The 15,770-nt window shown below is 37.6% G+C and overlaps 1 protein-coding gene across 8 annotated transcripts in view; it reads left to right on the top strand.

Moving 5' to 3' along the window:
• Positions 1 to 15,125, top strand: part of SAMSN1 (SAM domain, SH3 domain and nuclear localization signals 1) — a 95,991-nt gene extending 80,866 nt beyond the window's left edge. For all 8 annotated transcript variants that reach the window (XM_071809651.1, XM_071809655.1, XM_071809657.1 and 5 more), the window contains 4 exons: positions 648 to 799; positions 3,085 to 3,291; positions 4,310 to 4,460; positions 13,889 to 15,125. In XM_071809651.1, the coding sequence (XP_071665752.1) occupies positions 648 to 799; positions 3,085 to 3,291; positions 4,310 to 4,460; positions 13,889 to 14,094 (716 nt within the window). In that variant the 3' untranslated portion in view covers positions 14,095 to 15,125. The remainder of the gene's footprint in view (positions 1 to 647; positions 800 to 3,084; positions 3,292 to 4,309; positions 4,461 to 13,888) is intronic.
• The last annotated feature ends 645 nt before the right edge of the window (positions 15,126 to 15,770 follow it).

The following is a 15,770-nucleotide window of genomic DNA, read 5'->3' on the forward strand; positions in this document are numbered from 1 at the left end:
TTTTTATGATCATTTTCTATGATGTGATTTGTGAAAATTGTATATGGGAATTTGCTTCCAACACACTGCTGCTCTTATCTAAAAACATATTTGGATGGGATATTGCAGAGCTTGCCCAAATTTGCTTGAATTACTCTGCTGATATTTTATTGCTCAACTTGGATAAAATGACAGGCAGAAATGTTGATAAGATTAAAATTTTCCTCTGCAATGCAGGTTCCTTTGATGTTTCAGCTAGCTCTCTAATGAAATAAAATAAGTTCTACAGTACTTGTTTTCATTTCTATGAATAAACAGGGGAAGTTCAGCAGAATTAATTCCCTAAATTGCACTTGTAGAGTACATTTTATTAATCTGCAGAGGTAATATTTCAAAAAGTCTGTAAGTAAAATGTCTAGTCTATTAGTATCATGAACAGAAAAAGATTATTGCAGGGAAGATGTTAATGCAAGATTTGCTACCTATTTTCTTCAGTCTCTTGTCATATGCTTTTTATTGAATGTATTTTTCCTAGAATGTGTCAAAACCACAGAGAGTACACTCTTTCACTAATTCTGTGCCTTTGAACACTTTACTCTTGACTGCGGTGCAGAATTGCATGTCTGGGCATTTGGTGCAGGAGATCTCTCAACCTGACTCTCTTTAAGGTGGGGTGACCAGCTGCTCGGATGGAACAAGCAACAGGGACAGCCTCCGGTTTGATGACGAAGTCCCTTACACTGGGCCCTTCTGCGGTCGAGCCAAAGTTCACACAGACTTCACACCAAGTCCTTATGACACTGACTCGCTGAAAATCAAAGTAAGACAACCATCAGGATTTCTTTGCCAGTAAGAATGCCAGAAGGGCATTTCTTACATGTGAAGAATATGTTTATGAATGCATTTTTAACTGTTAAGCATGTGTAATTCTCTGAAAGAAAGACCAATCTGGTTTTGCAATGCTTCTATAAAGACTTAGTTCAAACAATGCTGCAAAGCCAACTGCTGCTAAAGGCTTTTTAAGGCATAGACTCCAGGTAGCTACTTCATCATGGTATCTACCTGGATACCACAGCTTTCCTCAGAGTCAAATACATGTTACTTCCCACATACTAGGCCTGGAGTAAGAAAAAGTTGAGTGTCATGGGATGTCAAGCTGCCTTTTTCAGTCACAATTAGGATATATCAAAAGCTCAGTGGCACACATTGTCTTTAATGAAGCATACCTTTGAACTATGAATTTTCACTCGCCCTGACAACATGGTAGGGGTGTTCATGCTGTGTGAGTGAGAAAAAAGGAGCTTCAGACATGGGCCCAGTTGAACATTACTAAAAAAGTTCAGCCCTTTTCTTCTCCTTCTATGCACAGATACATTCAATATCATAATCCTTCAGACTACTAATGTCTGTAATATGGACTTCTTTCTTTTCCATCTTTGTAAAAATCTTCATATCCAGATTATGTTCACACTGCAGCATCTTTTTTTCTTCTTCACAGCCTCTTCTTTTTGTCAAAATCCTCATCTGTATCTCACTTCGGGCTCCCTCTACTCCTCTCTGGCCTGCATTACAGCCATTGCTCTGCCAGTCCTTGCAGTCTTCACCATTTGCCCTCCACTTGCACCCACACCTAGGGCAGTTTTTTCAAAACAGTTTAAATGGCCACAAAATGCAAATGTCTGCTGGCTCACATAGGTTCCTTTTTTAATCACTGGGGCATTGTATTTTACAATTATAAACTAATACTTAAGGTTGAAATACCCTAATTTTATCTCACAAAACATTGGTACCTTGAATCTGAATACAAAATGCATCTGCAGCTTGGCTTAGAGTCACTGCAGAGTCCTGATCTGCATCCACATCTAAAATTCCTGAGCCTCCATGAGTGTGTAGAATAATATGCATGCTTATAGACCTTTAAACAAATGTTTATCTAGTTTCCATTTCAGACATGCTCATAGCTCTGAGCTCCATGTTCTAACAAAATCAGGTTGCTGGAACAGTCAATTTCACACCTGGGCTTGTACCAAAAGTAGGGTGACTGCTTGACTTGCAGTGTCTTGACCAGACCACAAAAAACACAAAAGCCCTGGAGTTGTTAACAAGTATTTTAAGAAACAGAGTTTGATTTTTAACTTTGTTGCAGAAAGCCAAATGAATTGTGTACCTGGGGATTTGCTAGTCTCTCAAGACTTTCAGCATTTTTATAAGTTCTATGATACTTGCCCAGAAGAGAGAACTCAATTCTGAGGTCATGGAAGCGAGTTTTGTAGATGGTATGACTTACAAGGGAGCCTTTTTACTACAAGAATTACTCAGAATGACTTTTGCTGAGCTGAGACCTTGGTTCCCACAGAGTGGCTGCAAACACTTTACCGAAAAGCCCTCTTGAAGTAGTTGTGTTGTCACTCATTTTTGCACTCACACTTGTGACTGAATGCACAACTTGGGAGAGCTGAAGGGGTTAGATCTGTCTGCTAGGATGCCTTCCAGTAATTTTTCAGTCAATTGTGCTAATAATAGTGGGAAAATTTGTCAGTCCTTTGGGAACAACAGACAGGAAGATATTAAGGGAGTTAAATGTTCTTTATTGCCTTTGAGACATGTAGCCAGTTTTTTTTTTTTTCACTGTAAAATAAATGGGTAAGAGTCCACCTTCCACATAGCTCAACTGTCAGTATTTGAAGACCCTTGAGATGCTGGATGATAAGATTATTGTGAAAATAGTTTGGCACATATTTGAAAAATAACTTCAGCAGTTGGCTTTTTGCCAAAGATACGCCCACTATCCATGGCAAAAGTTGATTGTTGATGCAACCCTACCCCTTTCAGGGACCAAGTAGAGCACAAAAATGGTGAGGGGGGCTGCTTTTGCTCACCTCTCCTCCACAAAGGTTTGGAGATACCGACTAACTCCATTTTCTGTAATTATTTTGTTGTTTTTTTATAAAAGCAAAGGAGCTAAATCTCAGTAATTTTTAAAAGGTACTCTGCATTGACTAGTTAAGATTCTGTGCTGTCTGTATTGGTTTTGGTCCATAGAGGAAAAGCTACATATAACAAACCAGATGTGGAAGTAGTGCTGTGCTTTTTTTATTGTTCTAGAAAGGAGACATTATAGATATCATCTGTAAAACCCCCATGGGCATATGGACAGGCATGCTGAACAACAAAGTAGGAAACTTCAAGTTCATTTATGTGGATGTTATCTTGGAAGAGGAAGCTGCACCCAGAAAGATAAAGCCACACAGAGGAAGCAAAAAGACCAAACCTAAAACACTGCAAGAGCTCCTGGATTGTGTCCACCTGCAGGTCAGCCAACACATTTCACAGCTGTATTTGAAACATTTCATTTCTGTGTGCTTAGGTTTGGATGTCATTTACAGGCAGAAGTAGAAAGGAAGGTTTCAGCAGTTTTGATGTCAACAAAGCAAATCAGCTTCATGTCTGTCTTTTATCTGATGTAAGTGGCTTATAGACCTGCATTTTATCACATCATTTGGTTAGGCTAAGAGACTTCACAGAAAGAGGCACGGAGGTGACTTGTCAAGTCACTGCAACCTGACTGCACTTGTGCACCTGAGCATAGGAGGTGTGTGACTGTGGACAACTCAGGAACAGGACTGCAGTCTGACTCCAGTGTCAACATTTTGAACTTGGGTTTCTAATCTCTCATCACCTTTAGAGAGTAATAGTCTTTTTTGCACTACGCTCATGTTGTGCCTCCCTCTGCAACCCTGGTTCTTGACTGAGTGTCAAAGCATAATTAGGTCATGATTTACAGGTAACATTTTTAATAATGGTTATTGCTTTGGTGCTGATGCAAACAATCCTTTTCCTGGCATCTGCGTAGAGTTTCATACTGCGTCAACACACAGCTCAAAGGGCACCATGTGTGAGGCCACACGGCTGAGGGCTCCCTCAGTTTCTCACCCTCTCTTATGTTAAAGGGCTCCTTCTGTGCAAAGGCAGAGCACACCCTGCCTCAGAAACCCTCCTGAACCGAGCACGGGAGGCACTCATGAGGTGGCCCACAAAAGTCCAGATGCTTGGCAGATTAAAGTATTTCTGGCAGAGCTCTATCCTGGTCCCGTTTGCTGCCAGACTCTGTTAGACAACTCAAGCACAGCTGCTGGGATGGCCAGGAGGACCTCCAGGCCTCACCACCTCTGTCCTTTCTTGATTTCCAGCTCTGGTTTACACCAAAGGTGGGTCAATCAGACTGGAGAATGGAGCCCATTTCAACCTGACAAAAGAGAAATCGTGCCTATTCCTTTACTAAACATAGTGCTTTTTCACATGAGAGGATTTGTGTGTTTCTTTTTTGTAGGAATATGCCTCAACCCTCTTGTTAAATGGCTATGAAACTCTAGAGGACTTAAAGGATATACAGGAGAGCCACCTGATAGAATTAAATGTTTCAAACCCAGAAGACAGGGCAAGATTGTTATCAGCAATTGAAAATCTACAGGACTATGACAGTAAGTGCTTAAACTTTGTTAAAAGTCATGAGCAAGTTTTAATTTAAGAAACACATTTAAAGAAATAGCGATTCTCACACTGATCTGTTAATTGATTTTTTTTTTTAATACAAAGTATTGATTCAGATGGTTTTCTTGTTTGTTCAGATAGAAAACCATACATCTCTTCTACATATGCATATGATTACTATACTAGTAACATGTGGATGATTTAAAATTTCTTATTTCTAGGTCCTACACTATAGATTGGTAGCAACTATTACTTAAGAACAACCCTATTTATGGTTGGGGACCCAGCCCCCAGAGAGGTTAAGTGACTTTCCAAAAGTTTTAAGGTCTGTGCAAGAACAGAAAATGAAAATTCTGTGCTAGTATCTTAACCAAAAGAGCACTTATTTCCAATAGCTACAGCAAAGAATTTTCTTTAAGTTTTTTTAAACAGTATTCTGCAGAAGAAGGTTTTCCTTCTCTCACTTCATCCCACACTTAAATCCTTGTCCAAATTAGATTAGTTTTTAGGAAGGTTTTGTAAAAAAAGGGAAAAAAATATATATATATGTGTGTATATATATATATATGTATATATGTCCTAATAGGTGGTTTGCATTCTTTTCTCAAAATGAATTTGACTCAAATTTCTGGTGAGCTTGTGAAAGAGGATCATATGGGGTGTGTATTGATCACTGTGATGTTTTCTTCACTTGTTCCTTTCACTGGGAGTAAAAAAGTTAGGATCATAGCATCATAGAATCACAGAATGTCCTGAGTTGGAAGGCACCCACAAGGATCATTGAGTCCAACTCCTGTCCCTGCATATGACAACCCCACAGTTCACACCATGTGTCTGAGGGCGTTGTCCAGTCTCTTCTTGAACACTGTCAGGCTTGGGGCCATGACACCTCCCTGGGGAGCCTGTTCCACCTCTCTGGGTGAAGAACCTTTTCCTCATGTCCAACCTAAATCTCCCCTGGCACATCTTCCTGCCATTCCCTTGAGTTCTCTCATTGGTCGCTAAAAAGAAGAGTTCAGCACCTGCTCCTCCTCCTCCCCTTGTGAGGAAGTTGTAGCTGCCATGAGATCTCCCCTCAGTCTCCTCTCAGTCTGTCCTCAGTCTCCTCTCCTTCTCCAGGCTGAACAAACCAAGTGACTTTAGCCACTCCTCATACGGCTTCCTCTCCAAACCCCTCACCAGCTTCGTAGCCTTAGAATACAGAAGAGAAAATATTGTACTCATGATAACTTAATTATATTAAATTTAATATTTTCAACTTGACCTCAAATTTTAAATAATTTATGTCAAATTCATAGAAACTACAACTAAGTATCTACTTAATTAGACACTTGGCCAAAACAGGAAATGTTTTGCTCTTCATTAATATTCATGCTTACTCACCCTTTGCTGAGCAGCCATCTTATCAAATGTGCACTCACAATTGAGAAGCATCTGGAAGAAAGAAAAGGAGACCTGGGAAAGCAATGTATTCCTGCAATATTTTAATATCATTTCTTGCCATTTTTTATCTCGTCAGTAGGTAGGCAGCTTTCCAATTCTTACTCCAGCAGATGTGCATATGGATGCATATACCTGCATGCGCATATACATAAGTCAGTACATAAATCTCGCTGGGTTTCTAAGCATGTCTTTGGCTATCTCATCCACTCATCTTTTACTGCAGATGTTCTCTGATCTTCCTTGCGTCTTTGCTGACCTTGTTTATTACTGTACGTTTGTGGTTTTTTTGGGACCCCACTTGTATGTGCAGTCTTTCCTGTTCTTTGTCAGATTCCAGGGAAAGGTAAGGTTCTTGCAAACACAACAGAGGCATTAAAAGGGTTTTCCTTGCCCACCAGGTTCAGTAGTTCTTTCTGCTCTTTAGCTTTGCAAGATGACAGGCCACAAAAACACTCTTACAGGGCTGCTTGTGTAGAAGTAATGATCGAAGGAGTGATTCCAGGAAAGAAAAAAAAAAAAGGTTAGATTTTCAAATAATTATATTGCAGGAATGTAGCTGGAAACCACTTGAAAATATGGGTTTTTTTCCTTAGTTTGCCCTTAAGCGTATATTTGTGTATATTTTTTGGTAACTAGACTTGCTGAATTTTCTGCACCTTTTATCGTGTACGATTTTCTATATCAATATTTAGCACAAAGAAAATTAATGAAAGCATTATTAAGAAAAATGAATGAAAGCATTATTAAGAAACTTAATGAAAGCGCAAAGCAAATTACTGCTACATTGTAATTTTGCATTTTTGCAACAGTATGAAAAACAAAACCAAAGCATAATAGCTTTTAACAGACCACACGAGTGTCAGACTATTCTGGGGTACTGAGGATATGGCTTACTATTTATATTCCTTGTGTAACAAAAAGTATAGCAAGTGGCCTTAGACATGTAACCTTTATAGAATATGACACCAAGTTTTTCTTTTTCTGAAGGTGTCTTAGCACTTAATATTCCACATACACCTGTGCAAGCATCAAACCTAACGAGGTCCTTACATGGTCCATACAGTGAATATTAATAAATTTACCTTAATTATCCAAATAGGGTTCTTCATAATTGGCAGCATGGGATTAAGTCACTCCTCCAGGCAAAACAGTGTCCCTGATGTTATCTGCACAGTAGTCTAATAGTTTAAATTCTTGTCATGGTTCTGGAAAGAGGAACATTGAATCTTAAAAAGTGGCCTATGCTTCAAAACCAGTGATGACATCGTAGTCTTAGATCGAGAGATAAAACAAATATTTGCTTCACATCCACTACAGATAGGTATACCAAATCCTTCTAGTGTTCAAATTCAATAAAATAATATTCCCAGAATTTATGAATACTCACAAGGCCCAGAACCAAGATATCTTTATATACCATGACAGCTATAAGCATTCATTTAAGTCCAGTTGAGTTGCATAAGACTCGTGCATATTTTAAGGTAAGTCACACAGAAATACTTTCTTGGTTTAGGGTACTGTCTTGAATCAGGACTGAACCAAAACCTTGCCTTGTCTGGTTGCCAAAGGTTCATAGCATCTGTCATGTGACTGGTAGTGACAGGACAGAATTTAACAACCTTCCCTAAAAAGGAAGATACTAAAGGCTAAAATTGATAGAAACTATCTATCAAGTCGTTATAGCGAAAGACAGGGAGTCAGGATAATTCTGGGGATAAGCTCAGCATGAGTCTTACTTTGTCTGAATCATTTGACCTCTTTGTCCTTCTGTCAATCTGATTGGAAAATTGGGTTGAAAGAACTGGATGCTACTGTGAAAGTGAATTCTGAATCTGAACTGAACTTTCCTAGGTCAATATTTTTTTTTCCTAAACGGGCATGACTCAGTCCAGCATAAATGATTTTTTAATTAAAATTGATTTTCTGCATTGCTTAGAAGTGAGCAGCATAATTACCCACAACTACAAGGTAATCTGTTTACTGGCCAAGAGTATTCTAGTATAAGTTCAGCACTTTTCCAGGTAAAAGTTCATTCTTTTTATAAGCTTTGTGAAAAAAATACTAAGGCCATAGACCATATTTACTGGTCTAAGCCCATTGTTCTCACAAACCGTGGAAGACTTCCATGTCTTTGCATTACATTTGTACTTCCATGAAGCACAAGTTTGATTAAGGAGTGGAGTCTCAGGTGTGGTCCAGAGTTGAAATGCAAGGGTTTCTGAGTTTTTGTGGCTCTGTTATTATTTAGAAGAGCCAAGTGTGCTGGAATATACCCTCATTTTACTAGATTCTACTATAAATGCAGTAAAAAGAGATTTAGTATTTCTTTAATGTGATATCTGATATTGTGAAATGTCCAGATGTTTTTACAGGGCTTTTAATTTATTTTTCTTGCCTTGGCTTTTTCTTGACATCTATTGCTTGTTATAGTAAGTGATTTCTTCATGCCACATACTTGTGACCATATAATTCATGTTGCAGAATAAACAGTTATTGAGTTTTCTAACCAAAAGACCTGCAGAAATAGTTTCCACATTATATGCTTCTTAAAGCCATCCAAAATTTAGGATTTCTGGCAGAGACAATTTTTTTCATCTTACATTTGATTTAGACCTGAATGAATTTGAAAGGAAAAGCTTTACCCATCTTACACCAAGAATTCAAAAGTTTTATTTAGCAAATGCTACCACATCATATTTCTTAATCATATTTTGCTTCCTGGTACTACACTATCTTCTTTCTGCCCTTCCTGGGAGTCCAGGCCCAAATTCACCATCTTCAAGCACTACATGCAAGAATGTTATCCTAGAACTGCAAGGTCTTGTAAGCTCCTCATGACCTTCCCTCCCTTCCCAGATCTCTTTTTAGATTTTCTATAAGTTGATTAGACCTATATATTTGGGAAACAAAGATTGGTTTCCACGAATTCATGGCTGGTGAGGAAAAAGAAAAAAAAAAATCTCTTTTTCATAAAGTGTTTCTTAATAGCTTTCCATCCTTCTCCCAGATGGTTTCTAGACAGGAGATGGATGTCTGTGCTTTTGTAGGATGCTATTTTTAAAGTGAAGCAGTTGCTGGATGGTTAATGAACAAAGTAATAAAAGGAGGTTGGAACTTTTTTCTTGACCGTTTCCCAGGACACAGGCTTTTGTGTGCGCAAAATAGCCTTGACTCTCTTCTCACTTAGATGGTGCAGGTCAAGATGTTCATTCCTGAAGTCCAGTGGATTAAATTAGTGTGAAGCTATTCTGAGTTAAGGAAGAGTCAGATTTCATCAGATATGTGCATACAATTCATTTTATAGAAAAAAAAAGGTGCATATGTGCAATTTGGCAGACAATATTTTACACTTATGTCCCAAAATCCACTTCCTTAGCTTATTTTTCTTATCTAAGTGCCAGATTGTACTCTAAATCCCACTGCCAGTACTAGATAACATTTGTTCCTTATTTATTGTGCTTGGACAGAAAGATAGTACATAGGTGAGGACACAACTTTCAGTTCTCAGTTGCACTCCTTAAGTGAGGACCTAGCACATCAAGAGTACCACTTTACTCTGGGTAGTTCCTTTAAGTGCTTGGGATCACACAATATCACGTCAAGGTCAAATGGTGCTCAAAGACACTCTCCTCTTCTGTACTGTGGTACAAATTATTGATCTGGACATTAATATTTTCAGATTTCTCAAGGAAGTCCATCCTTGCATTAGTATTAGTATTTTTCACCCTTTTTCAGGCACATCTGTTTGCTTCCAGATTTTAGAGAAGAAAAGAAGCTTCTCATTTATTTTTTCACCACAGAGTTTCATATTGGTTCAGTATCCCTCCCACAAAAGCTGTGCCACTGACTTCAGCAAGTGCAATTTTTCAGGTTGCATGTCTGTAAATATCCACAAAAGGTTTACTTCTTTGAGTCCCCAAAGTACTGCATGTGTGTGCAGAACCACTTCAGGTTTCGCTGCTTCAAGAAATATTGCCATTTACTGCTTCAAAATGATCCCTTCTGAGTTTGATGTTTTGTGAGTTTTCATTTCTTTTTAATACTTAGGTGTTCTAACCGATATGGGCACTACAGGTTGATACATGGCCTTCAGATGTACCTCGGAGGTCCAACATCAGCCTTGAAGATACACTTTGCTCCACTTAGTTACTATATGGTGCTCCTCTGTCTGTCACCATTGCATCTTACAGGAAAGCACACAAGTGACTCTGCCTAAAGCACAGTGCTCCTAACCCAGTTCACCTTCTGGGCAAAACCCACGAAAGCAAACTCTTAGAGGGCACACTCGTGAAGTATGGCTTGCTGCTGGGTGACCTTTTTTTTTCCAAGACAAGCTCCAAGCCTCCTGCCACTCATCTGGTTTAAACCGAGATAACCACACAGGAGCCAGTATGACCTCTGTACATTCTTGAGCTGAATAGCCTTAAACTTAAGCTTAAAGTGTTTTCTTAATCAGGACTTTAAACTCATTAGAAAAGGGAAAAAAGCTGATGAAGGAAAAAGGAGACCTATCCCCGCATGTGCCATGCACATCTATGTCCTTGAATAACAAATATTCATTTCAAAGATCCAAACAGCAAGGAAGATTAGTATGCATCACAAATCTATTATTAAAGCTAAATGCCTCACATTTTTTTCAGAAGTCTGAATACAATCCTACCGTTTAAAGTAGAATTAGAATATGTGTGCCAAAATGATGCATATCTTGGACTTTCCTGGCCATATAGACAACAGAGACTAAAAGCTATTTATCTTATTTGAAACTGCTTTACTGTAGAAAAACAATAGGACTTCCATTTGTTAATAAGATGGTTATTTCTGATGATTCTGCAACATCTAATGACAGTTTAACTTTATTAATTCCTGTTTCCTGTTCACTGTCTCTTTCTTCTGATGTCCAAAGACTGACGGCAAACTTACCTTTACTAATGTGGAAATTGAACATGTATGTATTAGAGGAAGGAATTAAGTAGAATTGAATTGAAAAGAAACAATAAAAAGTTGTCTGCTGCATATATTTATAATCATCAGTATCCTGTTCAAGTTGTTTTGTAGCTACTGCATAAAATTAAAGTTGCTTTAAAGAGAGATTAAATTAAAAAAAAAAAAAATTAAAAAAAAATCCCTAACAAAGTGCCGAAGTTTGCTTTCAGTCTTCCCTTTTTAAATATGAGGGGTGTGTTCAACTTCTGCTCAGAATGAAAAATGGAAAATACAGTATTTTTACTGTCTCAAACACCTGGACATCTTTGTTTTTCAGTTTTTCATGTAAAAAAAATCTACTGTTAGGGGAAGAGAGAGAAGTTTTACATTACTATATGTTTTCTAACTGGAAATTTCTTATTCTCCTAACTGATCTAAATTCAGATTTAAAAAAAAATCTCAGTTCCAAGCTTGTCTGTGCCATTTTCACTGAAATTCACAAGAGAAAGCCATCGCTACAACAGAATCTAAGATCTGTTTTTAACATAGGGACTACTCAGATTATCAGAACTAGTTACAGGGCACTAATATAATGAATGAAAGTGTATTTTCTTTTTAATCCACTAGTTATTTGGTCTTCTTTCCCTTGTAAAACAAACGAAGTGGATAGAGGTTCCTCTTTTGACCTTGAAAATATAAACAGGATTAACACTTTCTAGGTCACTGCTTCCCGGGGCAGCAGATGATGTTCCAGAAGCTGATAAAAGCACTGGCAAGCAGCATTAGGCTGATGAGGGGATTACGGGGAGGGCAGGGGAGCCCTGACCGCAGTAAGGCGGGGGGATTCACCCAGACACTGGCGACCCAGACCTGGGTCATCTTGGTTCCTGTGGGATGGGTACGAGGAGCTAATGACACAGTTTAGACAAGGCTTTGCTGGAGCATCTGCTGTTATTTGTGCTAAACTACTTCTGTTGCTACTAATAGCAGCAGTAATACCTTCACTGGTGTAATGCTTTTTGTAATTCCTCCCTGACTTAAATCAGAAATCAATTGGATGCTACGTGACCAAATATTTTCCTTGCATAGAGAGATAACATTGGACATGACAAACTGTGCTCTGTAAGGTGAGAAGATCAAACAGTTACAGTTATCAATTAAATCTGATGAAAGTTGTACTCCTTCATGCAAGTGCAATTAATCATTAATTTATTTGGGAACAAGGTGAGATTTCTATTCCTTGGAAAGTGTTTAAAGTAATTAGATTTAAAAAAAAATATGTAAGATTATGCCTATAATCTATTCATGCAAAAATGACTGGGTCATTGTATTATTTTCTTCAAAATCAGATCAATTTAATCACTGAATTAGGCACGTGAAATACAGAAAATATTAAACAGAATTAATCAGCCCAAACAAATTAGGACCTAGAAATATTTCTCAATATATCAAAATGTGTTGTGAAATAAGCTCATTGAAATCTCACACAATGAAGACAGGTCCTGACTCTCCTGCTGTTCCATTTTAATATTTTCAGAGTGAAATATTTCAGTTTTTAATTTCTAAGTTATTCTTTGTTTCACAATACAACACAAGATTGAAAAAAATAAATAATAATCCAAATTGTAAATCTTTCCCATGTTGCCAAAGCTTATCATTTCCAACAACTGAAACAAATGTCAGTACAAATTTTCCTTGTGGAAATTTTATTCTGGGATTTGACCCTGGAGTTACACTAGATTAAAATTTTTACAAAGGATAAAATCCTTCATGAACTAGAACTTCCATTCTGCCTGTACCTGAGTTGAGACAGCTTAAATCTGACTAAATATTTGAAGCTAACTAATTAACCCTTGAGAAACAAGTCAAGTGAAAAAAGGGAACCTTATTATAAGGGAACCTTAAAGCAAAAAGGCATCCTTTTTTCCAAAGGGCTAAAATTTGGGGTAAAACCATCTGTTTCCCATGAGATTCGTTCCTTATACTTTGGAAAGCAAGCCCCAGTTTGAAGTAAAAATAAAGTTACAGGAGTGTGATAAGGAAAAAGAAAACTATGAAAGATTTTATATTTTATAGCTTGTTTTCTGAAGAAATTTACTGTGAGTAAACATCATGTATTTCACAGCCAGAAAATAGGAATATGAACTTTGACCACAAGATATATTACATTGATGATATACAGGTATATCCTGTCTACAAGGCACCAGCTTGTTAGGTTTTTTTTGAGAGGTCTGTCGATACCCTTCCTGAGTTGTATATTTTTGAGTTTGAATAAATTAGTCGTACAGCAGCTAAACAAGGACAAGCTTTTTGCAAGATAATTTGTTCCTATTTAGTGTCGGAACAGTGTTCAAAAACCATGCAGCTGGAGTTAGTCATTTTAGCTTTCTCTGAGGCCCTTGTGTTTCGGAAAATAACCTTCTGGATATCAAGCTAAAATTAGGAAGTTTCCATCAGCCACCCACTCCCACTGAAAAGTCCAGTGCTCTAGAAAACCTGATTATCACATCTTTACATCGAGCACCTCTGAAGACCAGCACATTGTATCTCACTACACAGTGCACAGAGCAGGTGAAATGGTGAAACTTGCATTCAGAAGATGCAACATCTCTAATGCAACGCGTTATAAACAAGATGCAGTAGGCTACATGATTGGTTGCATGAGTAGGCTCTGGAATACATGAGTGTGGGAGGGCAAAAGCTGCCACCTTTACTGTGGTCATGGTGACCACACATGGTGACTCTTGCACCTGTGGACAGCCTAAAGGACCTCAGTCTAAAGGATGAGGCCAAAATCTCCAGTATTCATCTCTGAGCAACATACTACAGGATCAAAGACAACCTCAACATCAATTTAGATGATGTTATACTCTTGTAATCATATTCTTAGTTCTTTGATGCTGAGGTTTCTGTTTCTGATAGAAAAAAGATATTGATCTCATCGTGTGTATATTACCTACTCTGTTTCTACAGTTCTTCAAGATCAGTCATGTTTCTATCTCAAACTCTTTCGCAGGATACTTGTTTTGACAAATTTTTTCTTTCTTTCTAGTTGAACAACAGCAGAAAAGTGAGGGTGGCCAGGAAACGCAGAGCTTAAGCCCTCACCACGGCTTTGACAAATCACTGTTAAATGACTGTCCAAGAGATTCTGGCTGTTACATCTCATCAGAAAATTCAGATAATGGTAAAGAAGAAGGAGACCCAGAAACCCTGTCTGACATGGTGCAGTCAATAACAATCACTGAGTCAAACTGATACAGTCCTGCTCCTTTTCTGCAGATTTTCAGAAAAGACAAGCAGATTTGCAGTATGATGGCACAGAAGGAGAACACACAATATTCTCAGCACCAAAAATCTGCTTCTGTCTGATGTACGGTGCTCTAGACTGTTTAATATGTGGACACTCAATAGCTAAATATTAGCTGATAAGAAGAATATCTCATGCTTTTCTTTTCAATCAATCCACAGACATTTCGCTGAAAGAGTTTATACACGTGTATTTATAAAGATTTGTACAGCAAATGCATTTTCCTTCATAATACTGAATTGTTTTAGGTAGTGGTATATAATATGGACATGTTAATTTCTGGAACTGTCCAAAATGTAAATATTGTACATATTTATTTTAAAAATATAAGGATTAATCACACTGTCTCTTTTTCAGGTGTGTTTTGTTGAAATTTGTACAGAATGTTTTTTCATTGATACATCATCATAAGGTGGATACATTATCATCCCACTTTGAAAAGCACCAAGCTAATTCTCACTAATATTAAAGCTGTTTCATATCATCCTTATCCAAAACAGGCTCTAACGTAGACTAATCTCTCCTACACATCATCCTGAAGGTACATAAGAACTCTAGTGTGAATCTGAATCAAGCTCTCTGTGTTCATTCTGTTTTAGAGAACATAGCCATCTGAATGGCTCATGCACTGGTAATTTCTTTACTGTTATGTTCACACCTGTTTTCATTCTTTCCAAGCACTATACAGAGGATGCAAGCTTGGAGCAAGAAGAAAATCAATATCAATGCAATGCTTTTATGACCACTTTTTGTGAAGCTCTTGCCTTTTGTGCGTGGTGTGAAGTTTCTTTATAGAGTATTTGTTTGTATACAGAACTCAGAAGCTAATAAGGTTATTGTGCACTATTGTATTTTATATGAGATTTTATTGTCATTTCCCACTATATTTTGCACTGGAATACACATTTTAACCACCTGTCTTCTTTTAGAGTACTTCATTCAATAATAAACAGAATCATGTGTTTGAGCCCTTTAAAAACTTCATTTTTAATGTGACTATTACATTTCAAAGACTGCTCTGTTCTAAGACTAACATTGTAAATGGCAACTCCACCAAGCATTTTTATCATGCATAATAATCTGTGTATCAAATCAATAGAGAAACTTTTTGCTCACTGATTAGTCACACAATTTAAATAATTTAAGGCATTTTGCATTTATGTTAAAAAGTTTCCACATATTGCTGATAGCTTTAAAGAAAAACACCTTCAGAAGAGACAAAACACAGGAAGTTCCACCCCAAAAGAATATTTTTCAAAGGTTCTATAAACAAATGGAAAGCTTTTTTCTTTCCCCGCCCCCTGCCGCCAATTAAAATGCTTTCTGTAGTTTTCATGACCCCTCAAATGGCAACTGCTGTCAGATTCCTGATACACAGATCTACTTCGAAGGCTAGTATAAAAATGGCAGTTTTATAAAACTTTATTAACTAGACTCAAAGATTTGGAATAAATAAACTGTTTAGAAATATAAACAGGAATGGAGATGTTTTTAACTTTTTACACTGGCAACAATCATCGTCATTTAGCAGCAATGACCCTGGATTGCCAGGCATGGTGGGGATGCAGAATTCCTTGATGGGACGAAGCATGTGAGAGCTTGTATCAGGAAGCTATATTTGTTT

This window comes from Patagioenas fasciata, chromosome 1 (genome assembly GCF_037038585.1).
Source record: "Patagioenas fasciata isolate bPatFas1 chromosome 1, bPatFas1.hap1, whole genome shotgun sequence".
Taxonomy (NCBI): domain Eukaryota; kingdom Metazoa; phylum Chordata; class Aves; order Columbiformes; family Columbidae; genus Patagioenas; species Patagioenas fasciata.